At 36.5% G+C, this 21,693-nt stretch overlaps 1 protein-coding gene across 1 annotated transcript in view; it reads right to left on the reverse strand.

The window, feature by feature from the left end:
- Positions 1 to 21,693, reverse strand: part of RAPGEF6 (Rap guanine nucleotide exchange factor 6) — a 219,978-nt gene that overhangs the window by 119,033 nt on the left and 79,252 nt on the right. Inside the window, 1 exon segment of the mRNA XM_020991169.2 lies at positions 10,831 to 10,962. Within this exon segment, the coding sequence (XP_020846828.1) occupies positions 10,831 to 10,962 (132 nt within the window).

Raw genomic sequence — 21,693 nt, forward strand, 5'->3', positions numbered from 1 at the left:
GGCTGTCCCTCCTGCCTGGAATGTACTCCTTTCTCACCTCTCTTTCACAGAATCCCTCTTTTTCTTCAAAATGCAATTTAAGCCATGAAGCCTTCACCAATCCCCTCAACTACTAGTATCTTTCCTCTCAGGCTACCATGTATTTACTACTTACGTTTTTTCTGTATGTGCTTACAAATGTCTTTATGGTTTCCTCCATTCGAATAATAATAACAATAATAACAGCTAGGATTTACATAGCACTTTAAGGTTTGCAAAACTCTTTATAAATATGATCTATTTTATGCTTACAACAACTCTAGGAAGTAGGTGGTGTTACTATCTGAATTTTACAGATGAGGAAAGTGAGGCAGATAAAGCTTAAATGACTTGCCAAGGGTCACAGCTACTAAGTACCTGAGGTCATATTTGAACTCAGGTTTTCTCGACTCCAGTCCAGAGCTTAATCCACAATACTATGTAAGAAACAAGGAACAAGGACTACTTCATTTATTGCATTTGTATCCCCAGTGCCTAACACAGTGTCTGCCACAAAACAGTATGTGCTCAATAAATACTTGTTATTTGACGGGTGTGGCCTGAAAACACTAGGCTGAGGAAGACCCGAGCTTCAAGTAGAAAGTGGTACTTGAGCTATATCTTGAAGGAAGAGAGGATTTCTATGAAGCAGAGGTGATAAAAGAGTGCATTTCTAGGCACAGGGCAAAGCCAATGCAAAGACAGGGAGATAAAAGATGAAATGTCATGTGCAAGAAACAGAAGTGTTGGGTGCTTTTTACACACCCACAGGGTCCATGAGGTAATACAGCAATACTAGAAAGCCTTCCAGTATACCTGAAGTAAAGAAATCTTTGTACCATGCACGCACGTTTCAGGTTCTACCAACAGAAGTACTCCCTAATTCCCACAGAGCTTGAATTTCTAGCTGAACCGCACACTAGAGACTTCCTCTTTTAAAATTCTAGCTGTATTACAGGATCACTCCCTTGTAATATGTACAGGCCTGGCTACAGCCTAATCCCTGTGTCTCACAGACAGTAGCTTTAGAACTGGAAGGAACTTTAAAGGTCATCTCCCTCTGAGGCCCAGAGGTAAAAGCTACTCCAAGGCAAAAAAAGTACTAAGCATCAGAGGCAGAATCTGAATTCATGTACTCCAACTTCATGTACTCTAACAATAAGGCTACTAGTGGAGGTGACAGAATTCCAGCCAAGCTATTTAAAATCCTAAAAGATGTTGCTATACTCAATATGCCAGAAAATTCAGAAAACTCAACAGTGGCCGCTGGTTCGGGAAAGATCAGTTTATGTCCCAGTCCTAAAGAAGGGCAATGCCAAAGAATGTTCAAATTACCAAACAATTGCACTCATTACACATGCCAGCAAGTTTATGCTTAACATTCTGTAAGCTAGGCTTCAGCAACATGGGAACTGAGAATTACCAGAAGAGTAGGCTGATTTTCAAAGAGGCAGATGGACTAGAAACAAAATTGCCAACGTTTGCTGGATTGTGGAGAAAGTAAGGGAGTTCCAGAAAAAACATCTACTGCTGCTTCACTGACTATGCTAAAGCTTCTGACTGTGCAGATCACAACAAAATGTGGCAAGTCCTCAAAGAGATGGAAGTACCGGATCATCTTACTTGTCTCCTGAGGAACCCGCATGCAGACTAGGAATAAGAAGCAACAGCCAGAACCAAACACTGAACCACTGATTGGTTTAAGATTGTAAAAGCAGTACAAGGCTGCATGTTGTCACCTTATTTATTTAACTTACATTCAGAGTACCTTATGCAAAATGCTAAACTGGACTAATCAAAAGCAGAAATTAAGGTTGCTGGGGAAAACAGCAACAATTTCAGATATGCAGATGATACCACTCTGATGGCAGAAAGTGAATTAAGAAGCCTCTTGATGAGAGAGAAAGAGGAGAATGTAAAAGCTGGCTTGAAATTTAACATTAAAAAAAAAAGAAAACAAAAACAAAACTAAGATCATGGCAACTGGTCCCATCACTTGTTGGCAAGTAGAGAGAGAAGTGGAAACAGTGTCAGATTTTATATTCTTGGGCTTAAAGATCAAGGCAGATGGTGACTGAAGCCATGAAATTAAAAGACATTTGCTCCTTAGAAGGAAAGCTATGGCGAATCTGGATAGCATGTTAGAAAGCAGACACCATCTTGCTGACAAAAATCCATACAGTCAAAGCTATGGTTTTTCCAGAAGCAAGGTATGACTATGAGAGTTGGACTACAGGTAAATCAGGCAATACTTCAAGAAATTAATTTAGAGCATTCATGAGAACATCAAATACTGAAGCTGAAGCTTAAATACTTTGGCCACACAATGAGAAGACAAAGACATGCTGGAAAAGATCCTGATGTTGGGAAACACTGAAAGGAAAAGGAAAGTGCAACAGCAAGGAAGGAGATGGAGAGTGTCATGTACGCGATGAACATGAGGTTGGAAAAACCTTGGGAGACTGTGAAGGATAGAAGGGCCAACACGACTGAATGACTGAACAACAACTCCTCCAAAACTGAGGGCTTTTTCCACTGCCTCATGCTGCCTGCTATCATGCATCCTCTCTCCCTTTCCCTCTCTCCCTTTCTCTCTCTCTCTCTCTCTCTCTCTCTCTCTCTCTCTCTCTCTCTCTCTCTCTCTCTCTCTCTCGTTTTGATTATATAAAATTTTAAATTTTCTGAACAAACAAAACCAATGCAACCAGAATTTGAAAGAAACAAAAAACTGGGAGAAAAACGTACAGCAAGTATCCCTCACAAAGGCCTTCTTTCTCATATACACAGAGAACAGAGTCAAATTCATAAGAATATAAGTCATTCCCCAATTGATAGTCAAAGAATATGAACAGGCAGTTTTCAGACAAAGAAATCAAAGCTATCTATAGTCATATAAAAAATTTTCTAAATCACTATTGATTAGAGAAATACAAATTAAAACAACCCAGAGGTAACACCCCCTACCTATCAGATTGGCCTAATGGGACAAAAAAGGAAAATGACAAATATCGAAAGGTATGTGTGAAAACTGGGACACTAACACACTGCTGGTGGAGTTGTGAACTGATCCAAACATTCTGGAGAGCAATTTGGAACTATGCCCAAAGGGTTAAAAAATTGTGAATATTCCTTGATCCAGCAATACCACTACTAGGTCTGTATCCCAAAGAGATCCAGAAAAAAGGGGGAAAAGACCCACATGTACAAAAATATTTATAGCAGCTCTTTTTGTGGTGGCAAAGAATTGGAAATTGAAGGGATGATCATCAATTGGGGAATGGATTAACAAGTTGTGATATACAGTTAAGACAGAATATTATTGTGTTATAAGAAATGACAAACAGAATGATTTCAGAAACACCCAGAAAGACATTACATGAACTGATACAAAGTGAAGCGAGCAGAAACCAGGAAAACATTGTACACAGCAACAGCAGTATTGTATGATGAAGAACTGTGAATGACTTGGCTACTCTCAGCAATACAATGATCCTAGAAAATCCCAAAAGACTCATGATGAAAAATGCTATCCACCTCCACAGAAAGAACTGATGCTATCTGAATACAGACTGAAACATACTATTTTTCACTTTCTTTCTTCTTTGTTTCAAGTCTCTTTGCACAAAATGACTAATATGGAAATGTTTCATATGAGTGTACATGTATAACCTATATCAGATTGCTTACCTTTTCAGGGAGGAGGGAGGGAAGGAAGGGAGGGATAGAATTTGAAGCTCAAAACTTTAAAAAAAAAACATTTAAAATTATTTTTACATGTAATTGTGGTTTCCGGAAAATAAAATATTATTTAAAAAAAAAGCCAAACAGATGATTTTATATTTCCTGCTGGAGTTAACGGGGAGACACTGGAGTTTTGTGAATAGGGGGTGGCATGATCAGACTTACACTTTAGGAAGAGCAATTTAACTGGGTGGAGTTTAAATTAGAATGGGAGAGAATTGAGGTGGGAAGGCCAAACCTACTGCAAAAGTCTAGGTGGGAAGAGATGAGGACCTGCAGTGGTGGTGGCAGTATCAGAACAGAGAAGGGGTCATGTTGCAAAGATAAAAACAAGAACATGGCAATTAATTGGATATGGGGGTGAAAGTGAGGAGTTGAGGATGACATCTAGGTTGAGAACGTAGATAACTGGGAGGTGGTGGTTCCATTAACAGTAATAGTGAAGTAAGAAAGAGGGGAGATATTTGTACACCAACTCCACTCACTTCATGAACCAGAGCTGGCTTCACTGCCTCATGCTTAAATTCAGTCACCACAAAGGAGCTGAGATTCATACATATACACAATATCCTAGCAAATGGTTTATCCATCCTAGACTTAACTACTACCAGTGATGGGGTAACTTATTACCTTCCAAAGCAGCCTTTTTCACTTTTGAACAGCTCCTAAAACTATTGCTTTATATTGAACCAAAATTGGTCTCTGTCTAATTTCAACCACTCAGACTAGCTCTGCCTACTGGGACCCAGGAAAACAAATTTAATCCCTATCAATATGACATCACTCTAAATATGTAAAAGTAGTAACCATATCCCCTTTCTCATCCTCTCCAATTTTTCTTTCCCTTTCTATAGGCTTAACTTTCTCAGATCTTTCAACTAATCCTTATGTAGTAAGGTTTCGAGACCCTTCACTATGGCCAAATAAGTTCTACCTTGTCAATGTCTCTTCTGAAATGTAGTACTCAAAGGTAAATACAAAACTCCACATGTGGTATAATAAGGGCAAGAACAAATCAGAATTATTACCTCTCAATATTAGGATAATGTCAGGAGACCACAATTCGATTTCTGATTATCAGAAGTATACCAATGAACTTTTCTTAGTTATTCTACAATACTAGTAATGCTGGCAATTTTATTCCATTACTCACATGGTATTATAATTAAAAATAAGACCAACATTCAATAAATATTGCTTAATTGTTAAGAGATATGAAAGTACTCTGAGCTCTTCTAAAGGAAACTTCTGTGCAAAAATCAATTTAACATTCCTTTTAACAAAAAATAATCATACTATATACTGTAATGCATTAAAGTCAGTAGGATTATTTTCTCCATAGCAAAAAAAAAAAAAAAAAGTTTTAGGCAGCTCTTATTTCCCAACACATACAATTATGGTATACATTACTCTCTACATGTACTCTCCTAAACTGATGGCAAACCAAGATGATTTAACCCTAATCAGAGTACTCCCACTTTCAGTCTTCATGTATTTATCAAATAAATGTAATCAGTACCTTTACTGAACCTCTATTTGTTCAAAGTTTAATCCTAGAGAAAGAAAAGAAATAGAAAAGAATGGAACCAAAGATAAAGACAGAGAAGGAATAAAGGGCTACATTTCTGAGGTAAAGAAAAGGACCACAAGCCTTATCACCACATATAATCTTCTGGTGTCAATGGCAGAAACAGCGCATTGTGTTGGATGGTCTGAGGTACTGACCAAACAATGCATTTCTTACTTTTAAACTCAATATTCTGAGGCAGCAAAATTAGAATAATAAGAAACAGTGGTTTCCAAAGGCCTTGTGATGCTTTTTATATATATTCAGCCAGCTAAGATTGTTTCCTTCCTACCTCGTAAGACCTCCTTACTCTTTACTGCCCAACTAACTTCGTCTTTTCTCTCCAAACTGGCATAACACTTATAATTTCTATCACACAGTTTTAGAACATGTTAGCTACATAAGCACCATCATATATTTTCAGTCTTGTCTCCCCAAGTTAAGAACAGAGATTGAGTGTTTCTTATGATTTGTATCCTACAATGGTGCCTTAGCAAGGAAGCTCAATATTTAAGATACAATTCTATTTTTGTTTTAAATCCTTTCCAAATAAATTCTAAGTGTATTTATTAAACTGTGACAACAGGCAAATGAGCCATTTTAGGACAATTATCAATGCAAGTATAGTTTATTTTAAAGAGAAAGGAATTTCTTAACATTCCCTCATGCTAATGCATATTTTTTATAAGGAGTGTAGTGATGCTAAGTCATATGCATAGAAGAGAGAGGCAATACTTAAAAGTAATTTATAAAGTAAATATAATTCAGTATACATTAAAAGGCAACCATCAACTCTATACAAAGCCACAGGCATAAGCCATTAACCCTAAGTAAAAAGATCACAAGTTTTATCATTTGGCACTATTTCAAATTTCCAAAATCATGTGGATTACATTACTAGAAAAAGGTAAAAGGACACATTAATTATGTTCCCCCCCTCTGCCAAGGAAGGTTTTTTACAGCATGAACAGAATGAGTCAAACAGGCCATGGCAATTTTCTGATGACCCAGCACCTTCGAAAAACAGCAGATGGTCTTTTCCTGTTTTAGCATCCTGAAGTAGAATGACGTTGAAAATAAGGGGAACAATATTTCAAAGTACAATCTAAACAACAACAAAAAAAAACCTCCTTTTTCAAGCTTAGAAAGAAAAGTTATACAAGACCATATCTCACTACTTTCTCATTACTATTTTTTCTTTTTCTTTTCTTTTTTTTTTTTGGTGAGGCAGTCGGGGTTAAGTGACTGGCCCATGGTCACACAGCTAGTAAGTGACATGTCTGAGACTAGATTTGAACTCAGGTCTTTCTGACTCCAAGGCCAGAGCTCTATCCACTGTGCCACTTAGCTGCCCTCATTACTATTTCTTCTAAGGTCAATATGAAATCTTCAATATTGCTGTCAATTATTTTTAAAAGGCATAATATACCAATTGTTATTAGTGTCACTTAAAGCTATTCCCTTTTATTTACTTCATAAACCAATATGGTTGGGCTTTTCTCCGGCCCATTTCACTATTCACTACAACATACACTAGATGACAGAAGGGTGAAATTTTTTTTTAAAAAAAGCTGATTGTCTTTACAAGACGTTCTTCTCTCTATTTGCCAGTTCTCAATTCCTGGTTTTCAAATGGTATGCCAAAGAAGCTCAGTTTAGTAAATAGAGTCAACTAGCATAGGAGGAATGGAAGACAAAGAACTGAAAGTCACTACTAAGGAGGTTCAGGCTACCAAACAATTCTGATTCTTACTCCTGAACAAACTTACGGGGTAGAGCGCTGCTGTCTGCAGCATGGAAGTAGTGCCAATATGGTTTACAGTGATATAATTTATATTTCCTAGCCTCCAAAACAGTATGGCTCAAAGATTATTTCTAGATAAGTATACCAATTTAACAAGCCAAGTTAAGCTGCAATTCATAAGATCACAGAATTTAGAGCTGGAAGGAATTTTAGAGATAATTAACACCCAAATTTACATATAAAAAAACTGATGAAGCAGCTGGGGGCTAAGTGTATATAGGCACACCTCCATTTATTGTGCTTCACAGATACCACATTTTTTACAAATTGAAGATTTGTGGCAACCCTGCACGCAAGTCTATCACCACCATTTTTCCCAATAGCTCGTGTTCACATTATGTCTGTGTGTCACATTTTGGTATTTCTCACAATATTTCAAAGTTTTTCATTATTATTATATCTGTGGCGATCTGTGATCAGTGATCTTTGAAGTTACTATTGTAACTGTTTTGAGTACCACAGACTGCACCCATGTTAAAATGGCAAACTTAATAAATGATGTATGTGTTCTGACTGCTCCACCAACAGGCCATTGCCCTTCTCTCTCCCTCTCCTCAGGTCTCCCTATTGCCTGAGATACAACAATATTGAAATTAGCACAATTAATAACCCTACAATGGCCTTTAAATGTTCAAATGAAAGGAAGAGTCGATTGATATGGCAAATATCATTGTTGTCTTATTTTAAGAAATTGCCACAGCCGTCCCAATCTTCAGCAACCACAACACTTAACCAGCAAAAAGATTATTATTCGCTAAAGGATTAGATGATAACATTTTTTAGCAATGAAGTTTTTTTAAAATTAAGGTATGTATATTTTTAGACATAATACTATTGCACTTCATAAACAGTCTACACTAGAGTGTAAATATAACTTTTATATACACTGGGAAACTAAGAAATTAGTGTTATTTGCTTTATTGTGCTATTTGTTTTATTGCAGTGGTCTGGAACTGAACCCATAATATCTCTAAGGTATGCCTGTAGAGTGCTAACCTAGGAAGACCTGAGTTCTAATCTTACCTCAGATACTTAACAGCTATGTAACCTTGGGCAAATCACTTAACCTGTTTCCCCTTACTTAAAATAGAGATAACATTAGTAATCTACCTCAGTCAGTCAATAAACATTTATTAAGCACCGTCTAAGTCCCACGTACTATGCTAAGTCCTGGGATACAAAGGAGGCAAAAGATAGTTTTGCAATCTAATGAGGGAGACAAGCCCACAAATACATACAAAAAGCTACATATAGGTTAAATAGGAAATAATTAAAGAAGGAAGACATCAGAATTAAAAGGAGTTTGCAAAAGCTTCCTATAGAAGGGATTTAAAGGAAGGCAGAGCGGTCAAGGGCGGGGGGGGGGGGGGGGGGGGGGGGGGGAGTGTGAGAGAATGCTTAGAACTGTCACTGGATCCAAGAAAACATGAGCACAAGGTGTAAGAAACATGGAAAGGCTGAAGGAGGCTAAGTTATGAAGGGTTTTGAACCTCAAAAAGATGATTTTGCACTTGATCCATTGATGCATTTGATTGCATAGGGAGCCACTCAAGTTTGCTCAGTAGGGAGTGATATAGTCATATCTACACTTTAGGAAAATAACTTTGGTGGCTGAATGAAGGAGTGATTAGAAGGGGCAGATACCTGAGGCAGAGAGACTCATCAGAAAGCTACTAAAATAATTCAGAGTGTGATGATGAGGGCCTGCACCAGAGTGCTAGCAATGTCAGAAGAGAGAAGGGGGAATATTGCTGCAAAGATGAAATCAACAGACCCTTGGTAAAGGACTGAATATGGGGGGGGGGGGAAGAGGGCCCGCACAAGACAGTGAGAGGCTAAGAGATAACAGGAGATAATAAGAGATAATAATATCCAGGATGACTCCTAAGTTATGGCTGGGAAGATGCTGTTGCAATACAACATGGTCCCTACAAGAACAGGAAAGGGAAATGGGGGGGGGGGGAGTAGAGTTTAGGGGGAAAGGTTTTGAATATGTTGAATTTAAGATATCGAGTGGATATCCAGTTCGAAGTGTGTGAAAGGCAAAAGGAGATGTGAGATAGAAAGTTAGTAGAGAGATCAGGACAGAGTAGGTAGATTTGGGAATCATCAGCATAAAGATGAAAATTAAATCTGGGAGCTGATCAAGTGAAGCAGTAGAGAGGAAGAAGAGAAGAAGGCCCGGGACAGAACCCTGTGGAGCACTTATAGTTAGAGGGTGTGATCTGGATGAGGATCTAACAAAGGAGACTGAGACGGAAAAGTCAGATAGGAAGAGAACCAGGAGAAAGCAATGCCTCAAAAACCTAGAGAAGAGAGTATCAGGAGAAGGAGATCAACAGTGTCGAACACTGCAGAGTTCAAGAAGAATGAGCATTGTGAAAAGTCTATTGGATCTGTCCATCAAGAAATCACGATAACTTTGGAGAGAACAGTTTCAGTGAATGATGAGGTTGGAAACAAGATTATAAGGGGTTTAAGAAGAGAGTGAGAGGAGAGAAAGTGGAGGCCTTTATCAGAGTTTAGCTACAAAGGGCAAAAGAAATATAGGATAATAGGGTGATGAAAGGATCAAATGAGTTGTTTATTTTGGGGGGTTTTCTGTTTTTTGGTGAGGTGATCGGGGTTAAGTGACTTGCCCAGGGTCACACAGCTACTAACTGTTAAGTGTCTGAGGCTGGATTTGAACTCAAGTCCTCCTGACTCCAAGGCCAGAGCTCTACCTACTGCGCCACCTAACTGCTCCCCAAATGAGTTTTTTTTTTTTTAAGAATGAGGGAGACATGGGCAAATTTGTAGGTAGCAGGGGAGGAGCCAATAAACAGAGAAAGATTTAAAAATGAGGGACAGAGTGGGATCGTTGTGAGGATCAAATGAGATAACATATACAAAGTGACTTGCAAACCTTAAAACATTACATAAATGCCATTATTATCATTGTTTTTACCACTGTTACATTTTGTTTCCCCAGGCTCCCAATCTAGATGTCATTCTAGACACAGCACTCTCTCTCATCCTTCATCACCTATCTGTTGCCAAGTCCTACTGATTCAACCTTTGCTTCAAGTGTTGTAGGCACTTATTACCTCACTCCTGGACTATTAAATAGTCTGCTACTTGACCTTCCTGCTTCTCCATTCAACCATCAAGTGATCTTCCTAAAGTGCAGTTCGTCTAATCATGTCGTCCTACTCAATAAACTCCAGTGGTTTCCTATTACCTCTAGGAGCAAATGCAAAATCTCCTACTTGGCTTTTAAAACCCTTCATAACCTGCCTTCTTTCTACCTTTCCAGTCTTCTTACCCCTTACTCCTTTCCACATACTTTACAATCTAATACTACCATCATCCTTACTGTACCTTGAACAAAATACTCCATCTACTGACTTCAGGCATTTTCACTAGCTGGCCTCCAATTCTGGCATTCTCTTCTTCTTCACCTCCCAGCTTTCTTCAAGCTCCAGTTAAAATCCTACCTTCTGAAACACTGTTGAATTAGAGTGTTTCAATACTCTAGTAGCATATATATTTCATCAAACGAAAAAAAATCACATAAGGTCACAGACTCATTGAGACAATAACTGGACTGAGGTAATACAACTGTTAATAATACTTAGTTATTTGCTGTTTATAAAAGTGATAAAGACAATCTTTTTGATTACTGTAACAACACACAAGTCAGCTGTTCTTAAAATATTACCTGGTAGATATCAGATAAACTGCTGCTCCCTGAGTCACTGGCAATGCTACATCCAGACTGGCTAGAAGGGACGTGGGTCACCTGTGGATGAGGGTTTTCTGTAAGGTGCAACTTGTTAAGGTCTGCTGGAAGCTGAAAAAAGAAAAAGGAAAAAAAATTCAAGTGTATACCCTTTAAAGTGTTCTTGATGAGATAAAGTCAAAATAGGTACATGATTCAGATATAAAGGCTGATACTATAAGCAAACTAGGAGAGCAAGGAATACTTTACCTGTATTTATGAAGAAGGGAAGAATTTATGAACAAACAAGAGATAGAGAACATTATGAAATGCGAAATGTATGATTTTGATTACATTAAACTGAAAAGGTTTTGCACAAACAAAGCCAGTGCAACCAAGATCAGAAGGAAAGCAAAAAGCAGGGAAACAAATTTTACAGCCAGTGTCTCTGATAAGGGCTTCATTTCTAAAATATATAGAGAACTGAGTCAAATTTATAAGAATACAAGTCATTCCCCAATTGATAAATGGTAAAAGGATATGAACAGGCAGTTTTCAGAGGAAGAAATTAAAGCTATCTAGTCATATGAAAAAATGCTCTAAATCACTAATGATTAGAGAAATGCAAATCAAAAAAACTCTGAGGTAATACCTCACACCAATCAGATTGGTTAATATAACAAAACAAGAAAATGATAAATGTTGGAGAAGATGTGGGAAAACTGGAACACTAATGCACTGTTGGTGGAGTTGTGAACTGATCCAACAATTCTGGAGAGCAATTTGGAACTATGCCCAAAGGGCTTTAAAACTGCATACCCTGGGGCAGCTAGGTGGTGGCAGTGGATAGAGCATCTGCCTCAGTCACGAAGACCTGAGTTTAATTCCGGCCTCAGACACATAACATTTACTAGCTGTGTGACCCTAGGCAAGTCACTTAACCCCGACTGCCTCACCAAAAAAAACCCCAAACAAACCAAAAAAAAATCTGCATACCCTTTGACCCAGTAAAGAGATCATACAAATGGGAAAAGGAACCACACGTACAAAAATATTCACAGCAGTTCTTTTTCTGGTGGCCAAGAATTGGAAATTGAGGGGACCTATCAACTAGAAAATGGCTTAACAAGTTGTAGTACATGAATGTAACAGAATACTATTGTGCTATAATAATGGCGTACTTCAGAAAAATGGAAAGACTCGTGAACTGATGTGGAGAACAATGTACATAGTTATAGCCACACTGTGAAATGACTAACTTTCATAGACTTGGCTCTTCTTAGAAATGCAAGGATCTAAGACTCATGATGGAAAATGCTGTCCATATCCAGAGAAAGAACTATGGAATCTGAATGCAGATCGAAGAATACTATTTGCTCTCTTTTTTTGGTTGTTATTATTTTGTTTTGTTTCTTCTTTCTCATAGTTCCTCCCATTGGTTCTAATTCTTCTTTATAACAAGACTAATGTGAAAATATGTTTAATATGAATGTATATGTAGAGCTTATATGAGACTGCACACCATCTTGGGGAGAGGGGAGGAGAAGAAAATTTAAAACTCAAAAGCTTATGGAAATGAATGCTGAAAACCCAAAAGAAATTAATAAATTAATTTTTAAATAGTATTAGTGATGTTAACACTTCTACATGAAATAAATTTTCACTTTAGGTATATTGAGTGCACCTCAAAATTTTAATAAGAAAATAAATGTCTCTTTTAGAACAGCATGATCCAAATATGCTTTTACTATGATTAAAGATACAGTTTTAGAGTTCTAAGGACACAGAAAAGTTTTCAGACAAGAAGTCAATACAACTCACAGAGAAAATTTGTCACCCTCCTCCTTTAGCAAAAATCTTTTCTCCCTAGGATTTGGGGAAAGAAAGGACCTTAAAAATCTTATGATCTACCCCCTCATCTAACAGAGGAGGAAACTCTGAAAAAATTTTAAAAATGACTTCAATTTCACTTTAGATGTTATCTCCCTGATTAATGGGAAACAATAAAATGAAACTATTTTGTTGTCTAATCTGGATACAGAAAAAAAAAATACTTGCTTCCATCAAAACAAAAATGTTTCTGGACTTTAGCAGAATATTTGTTGTACAAGGCTTCCGAGTAAAAGAGGCTTTTTGTTTTGTTTTGTTTTTTCATTCAACATAGAAAGAATATTGACTAAGCACATAATGGCACTGTGTTATATCATAGAAAAGTTGATCAATACAAAAGATTAGGTATAAAAAATCCAAAAGAAATCACTCATAACAGTATAGTGCTCAATGAATAAATTTCCAATTGCCAGGGTAAAGAAGAGCTCTTTATCTCACAAAAATTGCTAGGAAAATAGAAAGCACCCTTGTAAATTAGATACAGACTAACTTCTCACACTAAATACCAAATTAAGTTCCAAATGAATATATGACATAGATATAAAAAGTCAAATCATAGTTAATAAGCATTTATTAAACAAGAATATGTTTCAAGCATTAGGGACACAAAGAAAAGCAAAAAAAAAAAAAAAAAGCAGTCCCTGTACCCAAGCAGACAGTCTAATGGAAGAGGTAAGTAAATTATGTACAAAACACACACACACACACACACCACACACACACCCCAGAGATAATCTCACAGAGAAAGTACTAAGATTGAGGAGGTCTAGGAAAGGCATAGAAGCGCCAGAAGATGGAGATGAAAAGTAATATTATTCCAGGTATGGGGAGCATCCAATGAAAACGCCTGAAATTGGCACAGTATCTTGTTTGAAGAGAGTATCACTAGATTATAGAGTATGTCAAGGGGACTCAGATGCAAAATGATTTTTCTCAAAAGAAAGGAGGAGCTGGATTACAAAAAACCAGAGGGTTTTATATTTGATCCTGAAGATAATATGAAGCCAGCAGAATGTACTGAACTAGAGGGTAAATGGGGGGGGGGCGCCCAAGGAGGGAGAAGAGAAAGTGACATAGTTAGAACTATCCTTTATATTGAGCCTCCTGATGGCAGATGGACTAGAGTGGGAAGCTCCATGAGGCAGAGAGGCCAACCATCATGCTATTGGTCCAGGTGTGAAATAATGAAGGCTCCCAACAAGGTGGTAGGCTGTATCAGAAGAAAAAAGGGGATTTATAAATGAGATGTTGCAAAGGCAGAAACAAGGACTTGGCAACAGATTGGGTATGGGGGTTGACATAAAGTGAGGAGTCAGGATGACACCTTGGTTTCAAGTGTAAGTGCACAGGAGGATAGGGGCATTCCAGATAATAACAGAAAAATTACCAAATGCATAAACGACCTAAATATAAAAGGTCAAATCACAATAAAATCTGAGGAGCAAAGAAGGAGACATCTCATTTATGGATAGAAAAAAGTTTTTGATCAAACAAGACATAGAAAGGCTCATAAGAATTAAAATGGGTAATTTTTATTACATAAAACTTTTAAATTTTATACAAACAGATCAAAACAGAAGAGAAACAGTTAACTGGGAAAAATCTTTGCAGCACCCTTCTCTGATAAAGGTCTGACAATCAAGATATATAGGAAACTAATACAAATATATGAGTCACTCTTCACAGAAAAATGATCAAAGAATATGACGTTTTCTAAAGAGAAAAAGGCAAGCTATCAGGAACCATGTGGAAAAAATAATCCAAGCTATTAATGTTGAGAAATGAGAATTAAAATAGCTCTGAGGTTCCATCTCACATCCTTATATTGGCAAAGGTGACCAAAAAAAGGAGAAAATGACAGTTTTGAAAAGGATGTGGTTTGGACCAATAAGTTATGAACTGATTCAACTATTCTAGAAAGCAATATGGAGGTGTCACCAAAAAGTCACTAAAACTATGAATTGCTCTTCATGATACCAACTAGGCTTACAGCCCAAAGAGACTGAAGGAAAAAAAAGAAAAGGAAAAAGTACCCATACATACAAAAATATTCATAACAATGCTTTTTTGTTTTAGAGAAACTATAACTGTGCCAGGCACATAGTAAACATTTAACAAATGCTGGTTGACTGACAAAGAATTGGAAACAAAGAGGGTGTCCACTGACTGGGTAATGGTTAAACAAATTATGGCATATGAATGGTACAGAGTATTACCACACCTTAAAAAAATTACTATAGGAATAGGTTGAGAGAAACCCAGGAGAACTATGTAACATGCATCATGACATATTCATAGCCAAGAAAAACATACAATGACTATAACACTGATTATAAATCTACAGATTACACGAAGATGGGAGGACAGCTAATATGCTGAAAAGCAGAATGAGAATTCAAAAAGGTCTTGACTATAACAGGTCAAATCCAGTTAGATGACATACAATTGTTATAAATGTAAAATTTTGTATTTAGGGTAACATTGTAACATGTGCCTAAACTACAATTTGAGTGAATTCTAGGTCTAGAGACCCAGACTTTTAGAAGACTAAAAAAAGCTCAATAAGTCAAGATTGTAGCATGACATAACAAGGATACCAGTAGAGTACTCTGCCTGTTCACCTACAATCTCTCAACATCACATGTGACCAGCCAATCTTTTCTTCCTATCTTATATTTCCTTGAAGACATCTTTTATCCCTGTCCTTCAAAGTTCCTCTTGATTATATGTTACTGACTGCCTTCTACCCCTCCTCCTGTTCAACTCTGGACCCAACCGGTTGCTAATTTATACCATTTATTCCAGATACACACACTAACAGAAAAGCTGTACAGGTGTCACATGTCATAATCTGGGAAATAAATGTTCATTATAATTTTGCCTTTCTTATGTCAAGATTCTTTTGAATGATCTTTTCCAGGAGATCTATAATGTTCTAGGCCTGGACAAAAGCAGCACAATTATCATCGACAAAAAGGAACCTTTTGAGGACATCATCACCCAAATAGAAACATCCTTCAGTTTGGAGTCTGTGCTGAATCTCCTCCATCAAAATGTTCATTACTGGTGAACATACAGACAGATCTCCTTTTATACCCACTTTGTTTTTATGAATGGCTTCTGCACAGAGCTGTTTCTACTGTTATATCTGAATTTCAAGGACACTGAATTATTTTTAATGTATGGATGGGAGACATCTTGTTGGAAAAGAGCCAGGATTTCGCTATACTAAGTATATTCTCATCTTCAATCTTTCCCTTTCTACTGGTACCTGACTACAAACATGCCCCTAAATTCTGTCTTTAAAAAAAAAAAATCTTCACCAGAGCTCCTACTAAAACTACCAGCTATTGTCCTACATTTTTCCTGCCCTCCTCAACTTTTAAAAAGCCATCTATGCTACAGGTCTCCACTTCCCATCCTCTCACTCTTACAAATTCTCTGCAGTCTGGCTTCTGACTTGATCATTCAACTGAAACTGCTCTCTCCAAAATGACCAGTGATCTGTTAATTATCAAATTCAATGGCCTTTCCTCAATACTCATTCTTTGTAACCACTCTTCAAGCATCTGATATTTCTCCTCCTGTCTATTTTCTTTTCCCCAGGTTTCTCAGATTCGAGTTTCTCATGATTCTCTTCCCGTCTGACTGATCCTTCTCAGTCTCCTTTGTTGGATCTTTATTCGTGTTACATGTATTAACTGTGGATGTCACCTAAAACTGTACCCTATGACATTTTCTCTTTTCTCTCTATAATACCTCAAGTATGAAGGAAGGAAACAAGCATTCATTAAATACCTACTGAAGTCCAGATGCTTTACAAATATTATCTCATTTTACTTGGCTAAGTGCTTTAAAACTGCTATCTCCAGACCCAGCAGCCTATCCCACTGTACCACCTAGCTGCTTAGCTATATCTCATCAACCCCCACGGGTTCAATTGTTATCTCTATGCAGAGGGTTCAGATATATACACACAAACACACACATCTGTATATGTGTGCATATGTGTATATATATATATATATATATATGTAAATATATACGTATGTGTATGTGTAAATGTATATGTTGTATATATATATCCAGCCCCAGTCTCTCTTGAGCTCCAGTCTCATAATACCAACTTCCTATGTGACATTGTAAACTGGATGTCCCATAGGCCTCTCAAACTCCATATTCCCTGAATAGCACTTAATATCTTTCTTCCTAAATCCTTTCCTCTCCCCAACTTCCTTAGAGGGCACTGCCATTCTCCCAGTTACACAGGTTTGTGGCTAAGTGTCATCCTTTATTTTCTATTTGCACTCAACCCACATGTCCAATCTGTGGTCAAATCTTATCTGCCTCCACAATGTCTCTTGTATATATCTCCTCTTAATTCACCTTTCCCCACTTCTGCACTGAAGTATCTAGTTTTGCACTGAACACTAGTTCAGGAAGGCCCTCATCACTTCTCACCAGGACTACTGCAATAGTCTTTTAATTGATATCCTTGCTTCAAGCCTCTTCCTACTCCAATCCATCTTTCATTCAGCTGCCAAAGTGATTTTTCTAAAGTGTACATATGACCACGTTACCCTTTTCAATAAATAGCACTGGTTCCCTCAAGGACCAGATATAAAGTTCTCTATCATTTAAAGTTCTTCATAACAACCTAATCTGTCCAGTATTCATATACACTGCTGTCCACAAAAACATGGAGAAGTCATACAGACCTACTTATTACTCAAACAACGGTCCATTTTCCCATCTCTATACTTTTGCACTGATGTCCCCCATACCTGGAATGCTTCCCTCAACTTTACTTCTTGGCATCTCTGGATGCCTTTAAGCTTCAATGCCACCTTCTACAAGAAGCCTTTAATCTGGAGGTGCTTTAACTTCTATCTATACTCTACCTTGTATTACAGATTTATGTACATGGTATCTCCATTAGAATGTAAGCTCTGTGAGCACCGGAAGAGACTATATTATCACTGTATACATAGTACCATGCAGAGCATACAGTACATACTTAATAAATACTTGCTGACTGATTCATAATCAACAAACAATAAGTCAACAGAATATTGTATTCTCCACATCTTTCATTCAACTGCAAAATAGTAAAGATGTGACCCAGTGTTTAATATCGCTTACAGAAGTCCAATCTTTTCCTACTAATATTCTCATTAAGGATACCTTTAATTTATACATGTACTATATTCACATAACAATTTTAACAGCTGGAAAACAGGCATATAGTTGAGCACTGAGTTGATGTTCTCAGTCATCTTCTGTTCATTATTCATAAAGTCTTAGTTTTTTCCCACATCTCTTTATTGCCTTTTCCTTCAGATACCTTGCATATCAGTCCCTCAATAAAACTGAATCCTCTCCAATACAGATTTTTGCTATAAAAATTTGGTCCAATTTGGTTCCTTTTCCTGTCCTTGTTCTTTTTAGTAGCATTTCTACCTCCCATATATGCACATCAAGAACTACGATGTTACATGTAGGGACTCTACTAATCTTGATGGTGAAAATAACTTGTGAAAATAATTTCTGTAGACCTTCGCTATTTTTCTTTTGTTTGCCATCCTATTTTCATCCTAAAATGTCCATACAATAATTTTGCTTTGGATCTCTTGTCAAGATTTCTTTAAGCTAGTTTTGACCCTCCACTCTTCTCAGCTTTGACACAATATTGCTGATGATCATCCATCATCTGTTATATTCTTTATTCATATTCTAACAAATTACAATCTGACCTGGTAGTGCCTTTGGCCACTATTTGTCTCCAGTTGGCAAGTAAGTCAAGCTTTTGCTGACCTGGATCCTTTCTGAGTTCTTTTTATTTTCTTACTGTGGCAATTAATTTATAACAACTTTACTTATGGAAAAATTCATAAAAATCAGTTATCAAAATCAGTATAAAAATCAGTTAGTTTCTCATTTTCAAGATCAATTATGTAAATAGCTCCGAAATTAGCTGTCAATTGAACGACAAATGTTTTTCTCATTATTCTTTCTCCTTACTTTTTATGTAATCTGATCCTTGCTCTGATTAGTGAGGTCTAAATATATATAGCTCATTCAAAGTTTCCTTGCCTGTTAAAATATAAACTATTTCATTTTTGTGATGTTATTTAATGCTTTCTATGTCTAGCATTTCCACCTTTTTTCCAGAAGAAAGTGTTCATGATATAAAGACATTAGGAGTCTAAGCAGCATCTTTGGCCTCTCTTCATTCCTATTTCTTCAACCATTTTTTCCCAAATACCTTTCACAATATTCACCTTTCCCCACTTTTGCACTGAAGTCTCTGATTGCCCTAAAACAATCAGAGTGTATGTTGATTTAATTGGACTGTCTTATCAAATCTGTCATAAAAGTTCTCTACTTCCTCCATCCTCTGTAACCAATTTTGGTGAATATGCTGAAATTATTTTCATGGCAGTCTTTTTGCAAACAACTGTCTTGAATACTACAATATAAATAACCAAATATTCCATGAAAAATGTTTTATGTTGCTTTTGGGCACATGATAAAATCAACTCTGCCAACTTCTTTGCTTCTACAAGTAGTACCTGTGAGCCACCCTTCCAGTTAGCTAAACATCTTTCTTCTGATTTCATTTATAGCCAAGAATATAAAAACTGCTATGATTCAGCTCCTCAAGTAATACATCCACTAACTGGCCATTTGACAAGCTCTCACATTTAGAGTAACATCAGTCAAAATGAAAAGATTCCACAAAGTTCTACTCTAATGTGAAGTAGATGTGGAGGGGTTGTGATCATAGGTGATCAAAGGCTGTAAGAGAAAGAAAGATCTGGCAAGTATTACCAAATTGAAAAAACTTCCAACATGGCCCCAGTAATAGAATGAGCTAATCCCATCAAGGTTACCCACTTGGTGATGAATTCTTTAATCATGGTAAGCTATTAAAACAAAGAAAAATATAAAATGGCCCTCAGTAATGTATGGCATTAGCAGCAGGGTGGCAGAAAAGGAATCAAAATATACTTAAGAATCAAAATTTATCATCTAATAATTAGATTATTTTTATGTAAATAAAAAGCATATAACAATTGCATAAATACCTAAAAAACTGAAACATTATCAAGTCAAATTTTCCCTTTTTTTCCAATCAAGATTATATTTTCTCTCTCATTTTCAATCTTTCACCGAATAACTTCAAACCAATCTTCATGTCTTGTCACGAGCAAAAGGCTCAAATCCAAGGGATACATCTGTCCCTTAATTTAGTTCAGTAAAATGCTTCTGACTGAATAATGTTCAAAAGGACATTTGTCATTACTTAATGGAAACGTGAGGTCTAATCTTGATAGCTTTTATTCAACAAAGGCATAGCTTTTAGACCATCCTAGAAAGCGTTTCCATTGTTCCTGACCAAATCAAGACATCTACATGGAAAGCTTATCTTTATGCAATGGTACAATAAAGAAGAAAATGTGTTAAATCATATAACTATGAGTATGCTTTTTGACAGTAGGAATCAGAATACACAACATATTACTCCAAATAAATAAAAATTTAAAAGGTGGAAGGTGTGGCAATCACTACCATTGTATCTAATATCTAGTAACTCGTTCAAGACAGACCCATACAGAACAAACCACATTAAATAAAACTATTTTAGTTGGGTCCACTGATAGAACTTTCTGAAGAATAGTTAACAAACTTTTCTTAAAAAGGTAATAAGGTTTTTCATAAGCTGTAAGCTGCACATGAACAACTTGTGTATAAAGAGAAACCCAGTGTTAGGTCGCTAAAGGTTCCATATCACTAACTGGATGACATTTAGGAATATTACTGTAGCATTTTTTGTTCATTACATAAAGATCATATTGCTAAGGATATCGATTACCAGTAATGGTAATCATTCATACTCCAAAACATAGCATAACTAAATTATGATTTATTTCAAAATACATATTTATAATTTTATCACAATTAAAAATGTTAAACATAAGAGTTCTATATACCAGCTAATTTCATTTCTGCAGAGTCAAACTAAGATCAGAAATGTGGTAGCTTTGTATAAGAAAGATCTTGGTAAGCTGGTAGCGAAACATCATTTATCCAAATAAAAAGCCCAAAGCCATGAACAAATGTTATATGAACACCAAATTCTGACAATATCTGGTTTCTAGAATATAAAACTTGAAGTTCAATGTATTTAAGCTTTACCCATTATGAAACAGGCATTTTCTAAATTTTTCTCTTAGCTCAGTCAAAAGTTTAGAGGGGTTTTTTTTTCCATTTTATTTTGAATAAGAGGATTGAGGTATTTATTCAAATAAGAGGAGTGAGGTTTTATATTTATTCTTAAAAGTTTAGAAATCAGATAGATGCTGTCAGGAATACTAAAAGCTCATTCACAATTTAAAACCGCATATATGTCATGCTTAGTTTTAGGAAACAAAAATACTATTACTGTTCATCAAGCTCAAGGAAAACAATGATAATCACTTACTTTGGAGGCCCATGGCTGCAGACAATTGGCATAACAGCGAACAAGAAAAGCCATTTCCTGGACTAGAAAGTAAAGTTTCCTTTTTTTAAACCGAAGGCACACGGAAAAGAATACTGCCAAAATCCTTTCTGTTTTCTCTTCACAAATCATAAACCAATGTAGTAATGTATGAAGGAAACTTAGGATTCCTTTCCACAGTGAATTTCAAAATTACTGGCTTAACTGGATTTCAGTACCTTTGAGCCTTAGACTGACTCAATTCCTATAAAAATGTTCCTTTTAACAAGCATACAAATGTAAATCAAGATGTTTTTGTGCTTCAGGCTCTGGGCATTCAGATATCCACATGCTTCCTCAGTCGCTTAGCACATACCTACACAGTGGTAACCAAACAGTTAATTCTGGATCAGATTAAACAAGTAATGCAACATACACCAAACCTGAGCTTCCAATACTTTCCAGCATTTGTTCCCAAAAATGTAGAATCA

The sequence above is a fragment of the Phascolarctos cinereus genome, unplaced genomic scaffold, assembly GCF_003287225.1.
Source record: "Phascolarctos cinereus isolate Bilbo 61053 unplaced genomic scaffold, phaCin_HiC Scaffold_2;HRSCAF=192, whole genome shotgun sequence".
In the NCBI taxonomy this organism is placed as follows: domain Eukaryota; kingdom Metazoa; phylum Chordata; class Mammalia; order Diprotodontia; family Phascolarctidae; genus Phascolarctos; species Phascolarctos cinereus.